The sequence below is a fragment of the Odocoileus virginianus genome, chromosome 2, assembly GCF_023699985.2.
Source record: "Odocoileus virginianus isolate 20LAN1187 ecotype Illinois chromosome 2, Ovbor_1.2, whole genome shotgun sequence".
NCBI classification, from domain to species: Eukaryota; Metazoa; Chordata; class Mammalia; order Artiodactyla; family Cervidae; genus Odocoileus; species Odocoileus virginianus.
The window spans coordinates 7086320-7102683 of NC_069675.1; the positions used below are offsets into that span (position 1 = coordinate 7086320).

A 16364-nucleotide genomic window follows, 5' to 3' on the forward strand; every position below is an offset into this window, starting at 1 on the left:
ATTAGCAGACATTTAAAATTTTGATTATGCCCAACTTATCAATTTTTGTCACATGGATAGTGTCTTCTGTGTCCTAAAAATATATGTGTATATATATATACACATTTGCTTATCCCAAGGTCATGGAGAATTTGTCTTATGTATGTACTGTTATGAACTGTGCCTTATTCCAGCTTTTATGTTTAAGTCTATGGCCTATTGTAAATTAATATTTGTATATAGAAATATCCCCCTATCAGTTTAGTTCAGTTCAGTTCAGTCACTCAGTTGTGTCCGACTCTTTGCGACCCCATGAATTGCAGCATGCCAGGCCTCCCTGTCTATCACAAACTCCCAGAGTTTACTCAAACACATGTCAGTCGAGTCGGTGATGCCATCCATCTATCTCATCCTCTGTCGTCCCCTTCTCCTCCTGCCCCCAATCCCTCTCAGCATCAGGGTCTTTTCCAATGAGTCAACTCTTCGCAGGAGGTGGCCAAAGTATTGGAGTTTCAGCTTCAGTATCAGTCCTTCCAAAGAACACCCAGGACTGATATGCTTTAGGATGGACTGATTGGATCTCCTTGTAGTCCAAGGGACTCTCAAGAGTCTTCTCCAACACCACAGTTCAAAAGCATCAATTTTTCGGTGCTCAGTTTTCTTCATAGTCCAGCTCTCACATCCATACATGACTACTGGAAAAACCATAGCCTTGACCAGATGGACCTTTGTTGGCAAAGTAATGTCTCTGCTTTTTAATATGCTGTCCAGGTTGGTCATAACTTTCCTTCCAAGGAGTAAGCATCTTTTAATTTCATGGCTGCAATCTCCACCTGCAGTGATTTTGGAGCCCCCCAAAAATAAAGTCTGACACTGTTTCCACTGTTTCCCCATCTATTTCCCATGCAGTGATGGGACCAGATGCCATGATCTTAGTTTTCTGAATGTTGAGCTTTAAGCCAATTTTTTCACTCTCCTCTTTCATTTTCATCGAGAGACTTTTTAGTTTCTCTTCACTTTCTGCCATAAGGGTGATGTCATCTGCATATCTGAGATTATATTTCCCCTGGTAATCTTGATTCCAGCTTGTGCTTCATCTAGCCCAGTGTTTCTCATGATGTACTCTGTATATAAGTTAAATAAGCACGGTGACAATATACAGCCTTGACGTACTCCTTTTCCTATTTGGAACCAGTCTGTTGCTCCATGTCCAGTTCTAACTGCTGCTTCCTGACCTGCATATAGGTTTCTCAAGAGGCAGGTCAGATGGTCTGGTATGCCCATCTCTTTCAGAATTTTCCACAGTTTATTGTGATCCACACAGTCAAAGGCTTTGGCATAGTCAATAAAGCAGAAATAGATGTTTTTTCTGGAACTCTCTTGCTTTTTTGATGATCCAGTGAATGTTGGCAATTTGATCTCTGGTTCCTTTGCCTTTTCTAAAACCAGCTTGAACATCTGGAAGTTCACGGTTCACGTATTGCTGAAGCCTGGCTTGGAGAATTTTGCGCATTACTTTACTAGCATGTGAGATGAGTGCAATTGTGCAGTAGTTTGAGCATTCTTTGGGATTGCCTTTCTTTGGAATTGGAATGAAAACTGACCTTTTCCAGTCCTGTGGCCACTGCTGAGTTTTCCAAATTTGCTGGCATATTGCATGCAGCTCTTTCACAGCATCATCCTTTAGGATTTGAAATAGCTCAACTGGAATTACATCACCTCCACTAGCTTTGTTTGTAGTGATGCTTTCTAAGGCCCACTTGACTTCACATTCCAGGATGTCTGGCTCGAGGTGAGTGCTCATACTATCATGATTATCTGGGTCATGAAGATCTTTTTTGTACAGTTCTGTATATTCTTGCCATAGGGATACCCAATTACTTCAGCAACATTTGTAAAATACTTTTCATTCCCTACTGAACTGACATGGTATCTTGGTTAAATAGTTATAGACTATATATGTGAAAGTGAAAATCACTCAGTCATGTCTGACTCTTTGCGACCCCATGGACTACACAAATCCATCGAACTCTCCAGGCCAGAATACTGGAGCCTTTCCCTTCTCCAAGGGATCTTCCCAACCCAGGGATCAAACCTAGGTCTCTCACATTGCAGGCAGATTCTTTACCAGCTGAACCACAAGGGAAGCCCAGACTACATAAGTATGGATCTGTTCTTTTATTTTCCATGTATATGCTCATACTAATATCACACTACCAAGATTACCATTGCCTTGTTGTAAACCTTCAAGTTGGTTTGATTCCTCTTTGTTCTTTAAGATTGTTCTGACTATTCTAGATGGTTTGCATTTTCATATGATTTTTAGAAAGTGTTTCAGTTTTTTTGAGAACTCCTCCTGTGACTGAATATACAGACTCTATAAATTCTGTAGTTTGTGGAAAGTAGATACCTTAACAATGAGTCTCCCATTCATAGACATGGTCTAGCCCCCCATTCACTGAGGTCTTTCCTGTCTCCTAGAGGTATTTTGTAGATTTCATAGGAGATATCTTGCATATCTTTGAAAAAAATTATCCTTTGGTATTTGATTTTTTTATGTTTTTGTAAGTGGTATCTTTCTAACAAAGTTCATTTTCCAAATTTCTATTATTAGTACATAGAATTGCAATCTGTTGCACTAATGGTCTGGTAGCGAGCGAGAATGAAGACAACATGAAATCTGGTGCAATGGGTTAGCCTATCAGCAGCCTCTATGGACTGAGGTGCAGAGTCCATTCTGAGTCCAGCTTTTATTCCTAATTGAAGACTACAAGACTTTCTCAGGTCTTATCTTTCTCAAGATACATACTCCTAAATGTCATGGACTATGCTGACAAAGTCCAGATCTCCTTGTGTTTACCCCAGGCCTTTCCCTTCTGGGCTAGTCTTGGGAACGATTAGCAAGTGCGTAGGCGGTGTTAGTGCCTGAAACTGACCAGCATTGCAAGGTCCATGCTTTTATGATCCCAGTCATACTCCCTTCTGGGTTTGGACTTGGGGTTTGTAACAGGGAGATTATTCTTAAGGAAAACATGAAAGATAATCATTAACATAGTTTCTTAATATATGCTATTTTTCCAGGTGCTCTTTTTGTGAAATTTCTCAAAGCTGTGAAAGTACATTATTAGAAATTCCCACTATACAATCGATTTCTATATATTCACCTTGTATTTTGTGATCTTGTCAAATTCATTAATTTTTTCCAACAGGCTTTTTTTGTAGATTTCATAGGGAGGTTAACATAAAATTTTGCCCTCTGCCAAAACCAGTAGTTTTATTTTTTTCCTTTCCAATCTTTATGCCTTTTATTTTTATTTCTTTACTAATTACAGAATGATTGTCCTAGGTGAGAGCTGACATCTTTATATTATTCCTCATCTTAGGAAAATGCCAAGGGTTTCACTATTAATTATGTAGTTACACGTAGTTTCTTATAGGTGTTCTTCATCAGAGTAAGAATGGTCCCTTCTGTTCCTAATTTCCCTAATGTTATTAATCAAGAAACAGTATTGAATATTGCCAGTTGCTTTTTAATTGCATTTCTTGAGAAATCCTATGGTTTTCTCTTTTATTAGATGAATGATTTTGATTGGATAAAAAGAATGAAAATCTCTCTCTTTAAACCCTTTACCTGTCTGCCATGGGTTTCATTTCTCATTTTTGCTTGAAAGATACAATCACAGCCCAGTCTAAAAATACATCCTGAGTTCCATTTGCTGATTTTTTTAGAAAAATGCACAATGTGGGAATTGAGAGTTAAAGTTGTATTTGGGGCAAAATAAGGACCGCACCCCTAAAATAGTGTTTCAGATAGTTCTGAGAAACTGCTGTGAGGAAGTGAGGGGAGGAACTAGGATATTTAGGAGTTTTGCAACCAAGGGCAGGCAGTTGGGAAAATCAAATGATTACTGTTAATTAAAGAAACCAGATGCTTCAGGTTAAGGAATTTAGCTCTTTTTTATGTGTGAGAAGACAGAAGAGTCTGGGCTCATTGAAACTATTCCTTTGTTGTGCGTCTCAGCTGTCTGAGGGTCATATCCTGTGTTTGCACGCCCTGAAGTGCCTCAACGTTCACCTTAGGGAACGGCTACATTCTGATGACAGCTAGATGGCAGGTATTCTTTCCTTCCAGAGTGTCCTTAGGGCTCATATTGGAGGGCTGAAATCGTGGATGTCTGTGACATCCTTATTTACTGACATGGCAGGAAATGTTCCATTTCTCACAGCACACCATAAAAACTTACAAACACACCTTCTCCTTTGGCCTCCTTTTCTTCTAACCCTATTAAAATTTCAATTTAACACCTCTGTACTTCTTTTACTTCCCAAGATGGAACGCGCATTCATCAGGCTGAGCAGAAAACCTTAGGACCCAGCCAGGACCCCAGGGTTTAAAACACCGAGTCCTCCGCACCTTTGGTTAGCCTCGGGGAAGCCGGGCCCCCAGGCTTAGGACTCCCCTTCTGCCTCCTCGGGGTCGCTTGCCAGCCCAGCCCCGTCCCCTAAAGCGCAAATGCTCTCCGTCCAAAGACTGACTCCGGGGCTCTGGTGCAAGCTGCCCGCTGCGCCCAGGGTGCGTAGGGGCTGCCCAGGCGCGCCCCCTCCTGGCCCCGGGGGCCGCTCGCCAGCTTCGGGGACCTAAGCGCGCCGCCCCTCGCCGCAGCCTCCACGGCCACCTCGGCCCCCGGCTCCAGCGAGCCGCTCCCCGGAACCCAAGGGCGGGGCGCCCAGAGACAGGAGCCTGTACCCCGAGCGCGGCGAGGAGCGCGCAATCCGCTCCCGGTGCGTCGCGGACCGGGACACCCAGGACCCAGAAGGGGCCGAACCTGGGACACCCGGGACTCTAAGCGCCCCCATCCGAGGAGCATCCCCAAACTGGGAGAACCCCAGACCCGGAGCGCCCCGACGGAGGAGCAGCCAGACTCAGAAGAATCTTGACCGGAGCAAGCCCGGACGGGAAGCATCCCAGACCCAGGACACGTCCCCCAGCCGCGGAACTGGAGCAGCGAGCACCCCACTCGCAGCTGAGTTCGGCCAGACTCTTTGTCTTCGCGTTCCTTTTCTTTTTCAGCCTTTCCTGTTTAATAACACTTGCGGCTCCTCCTTTCTTCTTTCACGGTGGGAGAAAGGCAGCAGGTATTGTTTCTCGCCTGCCTCCGTCATCTGAACCTTGTGGAGGAAGGCCCCGCTCCAGCCTCGGGACCCCTTCTGAAGGTAAGAAAGACCTGTCTTTTTCACCTTCACATTCTTTCACTGCCCACTGCTGCCCAGGAGGCGGCCAGCCTCTGGGGCAGCATTTCTGAAAGATCAGTTAAATATGTGTGCATACACATATGACGATGTATGAAAGTGTTTAGTCGCTCAGTCGTGTCTGACGCTTTGCAACCACATAGACTGTAGATGGCCAGGCTCCTCTGTGTATGGAATTCCCCAGGCAAGAATAGATCTAACGGAGTCTCCTGTATGTGTCTCCTGCATTGTAGGTGGATTCTTTACCGCTGAGCCACCAGGGAACCCCATTATATATGTTATACATATAATTTTAAATATTAAGTATATGTGCATACTTACATGAATAATTGGTGATTCAGCATCATCAACTTTCCCTGATGGTATGATTTTAGAGGCTAAAACCGTCCCAATTTTTTTTTTTTTCTAGAAAGGTGAGAACAGGGAAAGGAAGTGAGAGTTTTCATTTACCAAGCAGTTACTTGTGTCTGACACTGACTTTTAGGTGCTTCGTTTTCGATTTAGCCTCCTACAGGCCAAAGGAAGTATGCTTCCCATTCTCATTTTTGGTGGGGTGGGTGTAATTGCTTTAGGATGCTGTGTTGGCCCTGCTGTACAGTGAAGTGAATCGGCTGCCTGTGTACATATATCCTCTCCCTCCGAGCCTCTGCCCCGTCCCCCCAGGTCATCACAGAGCTCTGAGCCGAGCTCCCTCCGCTGCCCGGCAGTTCCCACTGGTTATCTGTTTAATACATGATAATAGATATGTCAGTCCTAATCTCAGCTCGTCCCACCCCCTTACCCTCCCTCTGCCCACACGCCAGCTCTCTATCTATATCTGTGTTCCTGCCTTGGAAACAGGTTCATCAGTACCATGTTTCCACATATATACGTTAATATATCATACCTGTTTTTCTCTTCCTGACTTACTACATTCTATATGACAGACTCTAGGTCCATCCACGTCTCTACAAATGACCCTATTTCATTCCTTTTAGTGGCTGAGTACTATTCCATGTAATCCACTCCAGTACTCTCGCCTGGAAAATCCCATGGACGGAGGAGCCTGGTAGGCTACAGTCCATGGGGTCACAAAGAGTCGGACACAACTGAGCGACTTCACTTCACTTCGCTGTTCTGTGTAGTACCACATCTTCTTTATCCATTCATCCATCACTGGACGGATTTAGGTTGTTTCCATGTCCTGGCTATTGTAAATAGTGGTGAAGTTTGCTTCTGAAAATGAGGGGGACCTGAGTGCAGGGAGGTTCAGTAGTTAACCCAAGGGGATCCAGCTACTAAGTAACACTCCTAAATTTTCCTAATTTCAAAAACTTTGCCTTTCTCTGAGGTGCCTCCAAGGGTTTTAGAACCCCAGTGGCTGTATGCAATTTTCAAATAGCTGCCTGAGCTGTGCCTTCAGATGCAGGTACCTGAGTTCAGTGTATTATTGACACACCACACCCATTCGGTGCTGTTGTCCTGGGATCTGGAACCCCACTTCCCAATGCAAGGGCCTTAGATGGGCTGGGAGGGAGCACAGGTTCAATCCCTGGCCAGGAAACTATTGATAAGATCCCATGTGCTGCATAGCTCAACCATAAAAAAAAAATTACAAAGCAAAAGAATGATAGATTTGAATGCATAAATATAAAATTGTCCATACGTTAAGACATCAAAACAGGGATTATAAAGGAAAACAATGCAACAATTTGAAATTTTGCAACAAATTTCTTAAAAATTTAAGAACTGGATAAAAAAAAGCATGAAGACATGAATATAAAATAGCTGAAAATACATGATTGGTATTTTGCCTCATTTATATCAATAGAAATGCAGGTTAATAAGCCATGAGATACTATTTTACCAACTTAAATACCCAATCAGATTTAAAGAAGGGGAGAACTCAACGCTAATGTGGGTATAGTAGAGGAATATTGTTTCGTGCTGGTGTGTTAGCCACTCAGTCATGTCAGACTCATTTGTGACCCCATGGACTGTAGCCCACCAGGCTTGTCTGTTTTTCCAGGCAAGAACACTGGAGTGGGTTGCTATTCCCTTCTCCAGGGGATCTTCCTGACCAAGGGATTGAATCTAGGTCTCCTGCATTGCAGGCAGATTCTTTACCTACTTAGCTACCAGGGAGGGTGCAGGTCTTGCGCTGGTGAGGGGTATGAATTATTACATTTCTGGGTACAGTTTGGTGGTATGCATTATATCATGTTTAGAATATACTCTTTGACTCATAGCTATATTGCCATATAGTAGCACCAAGGAAAAATAAGAAGTACAGAAAAATATTTGGTTGGCCAAAAAGTTCCTCCTAGTTTTCCACACCATGATACAGGAAAACTTGAATGAACTTTTCGGCCAACCCGTAATAATAGCTCAGTGATATTTATCACTCACCAGGCATTTTGCAGCAGTAACTCATGTAACCTTCACATTTCTGGGAGGTAGTATTCTTATTCCCTTTTATGGATAAAGTGATTGAGGAACAGAGATGATAAGTGACCAGCCCAATGTTATTCAGCTGCTAAAGAGTAGAATGAGTTATCTATTTTATACATACTATCGATAGTGTATATGGGTCAATCCCAACCTCCTGATTCATCCCACACACCCCCTTTTCCTGTTGGTATCCATATGTTTGTTCTCCACGTCTGTCTCTTTCTGCTCTGCAAATAAGATCGCCTGTACCAGTTTTTTTCAGATTCCACATATGTGGAATCATATATGATGTTTGTTTTCCTCACTCTGTACAGCTGTCTGTATAAAAATAGATAACTAATGAGAACTTAACTGTAGCACACAGGGAACTCCACTCAGGGCTCTGGCATGACCTAAATGGGAAGGAAATTAAAAAAAACACCAAACAGGGGATATATGCGTGCGTACAGCTGATTCCCTCTGCGGTTCAGTGGAAGCTGACACGCTGGCAACAACTATGTGTGGGTGCGGTGGCTTCAGGCGCGTCCAGCCCTTTGTGACCCTGTGGACTGCAGCCCGCCAGACTCTTCAGTCCGGGGCGTTTTCCAGGCTAGGATACTGGAGTGGGTTGCCGTTTCTTACTCCAGGGGAAGCAACTATACTCCAGTAAAAATTATTTGTTTGAAAAGGGTAGAATGAGGTTTCAAATCCAGCCAGTCTTGTACCAGAGGCTGTACCCCAAAAACTGATCTATGCTGCCGTACACAGGAAGATGGCCACAGAGTCATTTTATAATAAAATATATCTTGTAAATTATAAAATATCCATAAGAAGGAATATCATGTGGTAGTTAAATTCATAACAAAGGGTATTTTTTGACACAGGAAAAGGATATTTCATTAAGTAGTAACTGCAGGATATGAGATGATTTTAAATCTTAATTATTTGAAAATATACAGAAAGAAGTATGAACCAATGCTAAAGTATGATGCACATTGAAATTATTTTCTTCTTTTCAATCTTTATTTTATAAATGTTCCATAATAGGAATACATTACTTTCGAAATCAGAAAAATTTTTTCAAAGAAAGAAATAAAAAGAAAAAATTTTAAACTATGAAAAGGCAAAAAAAAAAAAATGGTATCAACATCAAACATAACACTAAAAATACCCACCAAACTTCCTGCATGTAAGAAATGTAACACTTATATCCTCCTAAAGGATATATAAGGATTGATAAGTTCCAGGGTGTCTATGACATTTATCAAAATAACTTTTATTTTGGAAATGACTTTCATAATTTAATATCTTAATGTTTTAAATCCATAATAAGTACATTAAAAATTTTATATATACACATACAGAAAGCAATGCAAATACCAGTTAATCTGTACACTAGGATCTTCACATGTTGCATATTGAAACTCAGAGTTAAATCATCAGAATGCTGAAGAATCTTGTAATAACTTCATCTCTTAGCAGACCTTGAAAATTTTAAAAATAAAACAAACAAAAAAAAAACCCCAGTGGTGTCCTTTACAAGGCTGTGTTGACCTTAACCAGAGGAAATGAAGCTTTTCATTCTACCTGAGCTAAGAGGATAGCGTTAATAATAAAATTGTGTGTGTGTGTGTGGTCAAGGGATTGATTTCAAACCATAGATGTATTCTAATTTGGTTATGATCAATTGGTACTTTCCACTCATACTATATTCCTTTGTCTTTACATTATTGAGTATTCTCTCTCAGAAATTACATCAAAGCCTTGGTGATGTTATTCCTAAGGCTTAATGTGAGTGGTTTGGCAGGTTAGCCATTAAACTTCACTGAGGATTCAGGCATTAACAATATTCTAAGAGCCTCTTGATGAAAGTGAAAGAGGAGACTGAAAAAGTTGGCTTAAAACTCAGCATTCAGAAAACTAAAATCATGGCATCTGGTCCCATCATTTCATGGCAAATAGATGGGGAAACAGTGACAGACTTTACTTTTCTGGGCTCCAAAATCACTGCAGATGGTGACTGTAGCCATGAAATTAAAAGATGCTTACTTCTTAGAAGAAAAGTTATGACCAACCTAGACAGCATATTAAAAAGCAAAGACATTACTTTGCCAACAAAGGTCCATCTAGTCAAGGCTATTGTTTTCCAGTGGTCATGTATAGATGTGAGAGTTGGACTATAAAGAAAGCTGAGCACAAGGAGAATTGATGGTTTTGAACTGTGGTGTTGGAGAAGACTCTTGAGAGTCGCTTGGACAGCTAGGAGATCCAACCAGTCCATCCTAAAGGAAATCAGTCCTGAATATTTATTGGAAGGACTGATGCTGAAGCTGAAACTCCAATACTTTGGCCACCTGATGTGAAGAACTGACTCATTTGAAAAGACCCTGATGCTGGGAAAGATTTAAGGTGGGAGAAGAAGGGGATGACAGAGGATGAGATGGTTGGATGGCATCACCGACTCGATGGACATGGGTTTGAGTAAACTCAGGGAGTTGCTCATGGACAGGGAGGCCTGGCATGCTACAGTCCATGGGGTCACAAAGAGTGGGACACGACTGAGTGACTGAACTGAACTGAGTGGCAATTAGTGAAAGAATTGTTTGGGGCAGAGAGACTATCACACCTCTAGGAATCCTTCATAAAGACTTGCTCATTTAATTGCTCAGTACTTTTTGGAGATAGGCCTTGTTATCAACACTATTTTGGTAATGAGCAAACAATCCTTGTGACTTCTAAGTAACTTGCTCAAGGTTGCAGAACCTGTGAGGACTCAGGCAGGAATGCCAGCCCAGTTTTGTATGTCCCAAACCCCAAGCTCTTTCCACCATGTTTCACTTCATTTACAAGTGTGTGTTACATAAGGAACATGGGTATCCTTTATGAGATATTCAGTCTTGATCTATGAAACCCAATGTACCCATTTTTGTATTCTCTCTCAATTTGTATTGTAATTAGTCAAGCAAAAGATCGGTTGGATTAGCATCAAAATTCAACACAGATTTGAGTTCACTGAGTCCATTTAGCTTAGGCATCTGGATTGTATAAAACTTTGAAATTTGGGAGTTTTTCTATGGTCATGTGAGTATAGACACACTTCTTCCTTTTTAACGAGTATTAATGAGTACTTACTATGTGGGAGGCATTGACTTTAGTGATATAGTGATGAGCAAGATAAACGTAGCTCCTAACTTGTGAAAAACTTAGTTCTGAAAAGAAAAAGGTCAATATTTAAAAATTCAACCCATATGAAGATTGTGATGAATATTTTGGTGTAGTGGGAGGGAAAAAAAGAAGCTTCAATGTACATACACACACACACTTCCACACAGGCAGACTGTTCATTTGCAGGATAGTGGATTTTCTAGAAATACTGTTGTCCTCACCTTTGACCTTCGAGGTCAGATTTAGTGGACCAGACCTAAAATACAGCAGGCTGTCTTAGAAATTTGCATTTTTAGGTATTCCCCCTGAATTGCCTTGAAATTTTATTAATTCTACCTGGCTGAAAGTTCTAAGGAACACTGGTGACTACAAAGGGATATGAAAATTTGTTGAGCTAATTTTTTAGCTTGTATGCCAGAAGACTTTTAAAACCTCTTTCATGAAACAGGTATGCTTTTGTTTGAAAGTCTTGGCTGAATCTGTTTTATTCTGTTTTCCAGAGAAACCGTTTGAAGCAGAATCCTAAACATGCATTGTAGAGAAATACCCCTGACAGTTTGGCTACTTATGTTTATAAGTGCCTCAGGTGAGTAGTTATAATCAATCACAAGCTTGCTTCATTGGTGTTCTAGAGAGGATATCAATGATTACTCATTTATGTGGAGCTGGTTACTAAAGATGTTGAACTTATTAAAATTTGTGATTTAAAATTTTACTTTAGAAAATTACCAACCCTTTGGTATCCCTGGAATAGAAAATGAGAGATTCATAGGAATGGAATCAAGTAAAAACTCATGTGAAGTTACTGATAAAGATTGAACCCTGTGAGTTTATGTAGAGAGCAGGAAGTGAAAACTTTTACTCTGAAATACATTTGTCTGAGATTAAAATTGGCTTCATGTTATTTGAAACCAAAGAGATCACAACCATCCTTGTCACTGATTTTTACAATTTTTCACATGTGATTTCCATCCCAGAGGGAGGTTATGTCATGGCTCCCTGGGGTTTCCCTGGTGGCTCAACAGTAAAGAATCTGCCTGCCAAGCAGAAGACCTGGGTTTGATCCCTGGGTGAGGAAATATCCCCTGGAGAAGGGAATGGCTGCCCACGCCAGTATTCTTGCCTGGGAAATCCCATGGACACCGGAGTCTGAGAGGCTACATTTCATAGGGTCACAACGAGTCGGACACGGCTGAAGCTACTTAGCGTGCACGCGTATGTAGGTTATATCTCTTAAACTGGAAAATATATCAAGCTTTTACTGACCTACCATCCTTTCAGGTGTCAGTTAAAACTAACACCCTCATTAACACATGTATCACGCCTTCTAAGTTGAAGTCCTGAGCTGTAAGATAAAGACTTTGTAACAACCACCAGAAACAAGGTTGATGTTCATTAAGTGCTGTGCTTTGAGGTCGTTTTGACAGCCATGTTTTCAAAGGACGCTTTTGCTGTTGGAGCCACTTCCTCTCTACCTTGTGGTTAACAGCACTGAATTAAAACCAGACAGTGGCTTTGGAAAACAAACCCTGACTATAGAGAAGGCACATACTTTGTATCCCCCCAGAGCACTGCTTTGTTCAACATAAGGGTTCTCATGTTCAAAATGCAGCCAGAGGGAACTTTCAGAAGACAGGATAGGAAAAAAGTCCATTCCTGCCTACTTTGAACTATTGGAACTGAAGAAGGAGGGGAGAGGTGACTCAGGATGACCCAAAGGATCTGATAAATCCCTAAAGCCATAGTGTCTGGGTTAGTTGAGAAAGAGGGAAGGAGAGAGAGATCTCTGAAAGGAGAAGTGACCCAGATTTGAGTAAGCCAATATGAATTAATCATCAGTATGAATTATATGAGTTAATTATTGATTATCCACATGATAACCTAGAGAAGTAATGGATTTACACATACATAGGCATACTTTTAACCATCCTCACCCTTGCCTGGGGAATGGTTAGGTAGACTGATTGAGAACAAGACCCGTGAGACTTCTGATGTTTTAGGTGGGAAACTGAGGTTTCTAGGTTTCTTTTTCTCCCCATGCTGATGCCTCAACTGGGATGTTTCAGGGTAAGTGTGGCAACATTGTGACCTTGCTGACTGTCATGTGTAACCTTTTCTTTCAAGAGACTATGTGCATTTATTTGCCTTCCAGCTTCTGTAGGTTAAGTTCCAGTATTTTCCTGTTTGGGAGACGATGTTGGAAATTTTGTCTTCATTTACCTTCTGCAAGTGCCTTACTGTTAGAGAGATTGACCTCCTGTTTCTTAATGTCAGAAAGGTTGACCCTAAAATAAGAACCCACAGAAATGAGGCATCGAGTTTTCTCAGGATGTTCTTCCCAACCCAGCTTCTTCATCTGAAGCAACCTTATGTTGTCATTCTGTGTTTTTTTTGTTTTTTTTTTTTTTACTTTGCTAATCTTTAGAAGAAACTTGTACCTCACGTCTTCATATTACCGCAGTCGAAGGGGAACCTTTCTATCTGAAATATTGCTCGTCTTCACCGGAGCATGAGAAAAAAACAACCACCATAAAATGGTACAAAAATGAATCACATGGACCTGTTGACCTGAACTTGAGCAGTTCACCCAGAATTCTTTTGCGTGGTTATGTTTTGGAGTTTTGGCCAGTGGAGTTGACTGACAGTGGATCTTACTCCTTCCGAATGGGGTGAGTACACCTTCTCTTTGTGGTAGTATATTTCACAGAACCCTTGGACTTGGTTTGACAAATCAAATAAACAATAATAGGAGAAGTCTGATTATCCATACGTTTTCTTCTTCCTGTTCTTCCTACAACATGAAGTAATATGTCATTGTTGAAAAATTGAATTAAATACTGCTCTATATTTATTTTCTTAGTAATGTTAATGAAAGGGGATTGCTTCAGTGTGACTTACTTGTAGTTGACCCTTGCCAAAGATAAGTGAGGCTTCAGTGAAATTCATTTTTTAATTCAGCTGTTCCTGTTGCCCAAAGTCACCAGTCAAAAGAATTAAGTGGTACAGGCTTCATGATGTTTCTAAGCATGAAGTGAAGGAAAACAGATTCCTGGGTGATGACCTCAGACTGGGGAGATGGGCTGGCATTGGGTAGACACTCTAATCCTGGTGGCCATAATTCTTTGGTGGCTTGGTGGTAAAGGATCCGTTTGCCAGTGCAGGAGACACAAGAGACACGGATTTGATCCCTGGATTGGGAAGATCCCCTGGAGAAGGGTATGGCAACCCACTCTAGTATTCTTGCCTGGGAAACACCATGGACAGAAGAGCCTGGTGGGCTACAGTCCCCGGGGTTGCAAAGAGTCAGACATGATTGAGCGATGAACACACACACCCTAGTCCAGTTTCAGGGTTGATTGAGAGCCAGGGGGCAGTGCTGGTGAAAGATGTGCGGGTCAGACAGTCACAAACCTACCTCCCAGGGCAGTGAGAGGGGAGCATCCAATGGACTTTGCACAGCCTTCTCAGGACTAAGCCTAGATAGTCTTCCAGGATACCTGTAGTCAAGAATGCTGAACTCTATGAAATGACAGACACTCACTGAACATGTCAGTGATTATTACTGAACTTAAATCTCTTTATACTTTATTTGGTGAGATGGGGAAGGAGTAACTGGGACAAGAAATATTCTATGTGATGAATCGTTAGTGAGAACATGGGTGACAGTAGTGTTAATCTGGTACGTTTGTGATGTTGTGTATGTACTTATGTATACATGATATATGTCTGGTTTTCTTTTAAATTAATTTATTTTTGTTTTTGGTTGAACTGGGTCTTCACTTCCTCTAGTTGCAATGAGCAGGGGCTACTCTCTAGTTGCAGGGAGCAGGCTTCTCATTGCATTGGCTTCTCTTGTCGCAGAGAACGGGTTCTAGGGCATGCGGGCTTCAGTAGTTGTGGCACGTGGGGCATAGGTGCCCCATGGCATGTGGAATCTTCCCAGACTAGGGATTGAACCCATGTCCCCTACATTGCAATGTGAATTTGTAACTACTTGACCATCAGGGAAGTTCCATGTGTGGATTTTTATAGAGATTTGAGACTGACCTGTAGAAAATAGCTCAGGGCCAGGTACATGGTGATGCAGCACTGCTAGACATAGTAGATTTCTTTCACAAGCACCTCTGGAGTGAGTCCTGATTTATCATCAGAGCTCTTGAGAGCTGAGTGAGACACCGCAGTGAAACCTTAATTGCACTCCTGTGGTTTTGCACAGAGTGAGGTCATTTGGGTTTGTTTTTACATATAGGAACTCTCAGGAGTCAGAAAGAAATCTTATTAACCTGTGAATGTTATGTGACCTTTTAGCAGGGGTGATTACAGAAGTGAGTTGCAGTTGGGTCTTTCCACACTAAGGTAGACTATATAACTCACAGTTGGGGTAGAAGAACAGGATTTGGGCATCCATGAACGAGTCTCTTTTTACAAAATAAGGGAACATTTTTTCACTGGATTAGTTACTGAAAAGTGGTATTTGAAAAGTCTCTGTCCTAATGATAAAATATCTCTAAACCTTTATTTTCTAGAAATGATACTCATGACTGGAAATTAAATGTCATCCCAAGAAGTAAACACAGCTGTTTTACTGAGAAGCTGGTAACGAGTAAAGCTGTGGAAGTTAAGAAATCTTTGCAGATAGCCTGTGAGCACAATTACTATCAACAACTGGTCAATAGAACGGTATTGTATAAGGTAGTGCTTTTAAAATACTTTAACTGAAGACAATAGAAAAGACACAATCCCAGAAGCAGGGTCTGATGGCTGTGCAGCATTCTGGTCTCATAACACGTAACACACAAGCTGTGGGTCTGCACAGCTCAGCTGACTTGGCTGAGCTCCCACATCCATGTAGGATGCTCCAGGTTGGGCACTCAGTACACACGCTGAATCTGCATTGGCAGTCAGATTCTAAACCACTGGATCAACAGTGAAGCCCCTCTTTTTGCCTCTCTAATCAGCCCACTGTCTTCTGGTGAGGGACTTCAGCGGGGCTGGGTGGTCTGCTAGGAACATGATTCTCTGAGTAATTCTGCTCCCCGCTCCACTACCCACCCCTAGGATGGGTAGTCCTGAGTGGAATTAGGCTAAAAGCATTAAGAAATAGTTGTGTGGAAAGTTTTGACCCAAACAGGGATATTTTCGTGGTAGTAGTTTTTTTTTTCCTCTCTCTCTCTCTCCCCTTTCTCCTCTTCCTCCCTCTCTTTGTGTGTATAAGAGAGAGATTAAAAGGAAATGATAAAAGCATTTACAATATCCCCATACGCTATTTCCCAGAGAATATTAATAATGCATATGATAATACCAGAAATAGGATTGTATTTCTTTTTTTTCTTTTTTTATTGTTCACATATACCCTTTATTCATCTTATCCTTGTTAACAATATACATACATAACCGTATAATACAATAGTCATAACCAGGAAATTAGAACTGATACAATATGCTTTTGAACTGTAGTGTTGGAGAAGACTCTTGAGAGTCCCTTGGACTGCAAGGAGATCAAAGCAGTTCACCCTAAAGGAGATCAGTCCTGGGTGTTCATTGGAAGGACTGATATTGAA

At 41.5% G+C, this 16364-nt stretch overlaps 1 protein-coding gene across 2 annotated transcripts in view; it reads left to right on the plus strand.

Annotated features, from left to right (window-relative positions):
- The first annotated feature begins 4713 nt into the window (after window positions 1-4713).
- Window positions 4714-16364, plus strand: part of IL18R1 (interleukin 18 receptor 1) — a 37803-nt gene continuing 26152 nt past the window's right edge. The window contains exons 1-4 of one of the 2 annotated variants that reach the window (XM_020874914.2): window positions 4714-5193; window positions 11304-11389; window positions 13229-13472; window positions 15330-15495. In XM_020874914.2, the coding sequence (XP_020730573.2) occupies window positions 11332-11389; window positions 13229-13472; window positions 15330-15495 (468 nt within the window). In that variant the 5' untranslated portion in view covers window positions 4714-5193; window positions 11304-11331. Of the gene's footprint in view, window positions 5194-11303; window positions 11390-13228; window positions 13473-15329; window positions 15496-16364 lie in introns of those variants that run through there. The other variant, XM_070475584.1, reaches the window with a different exon arrangement.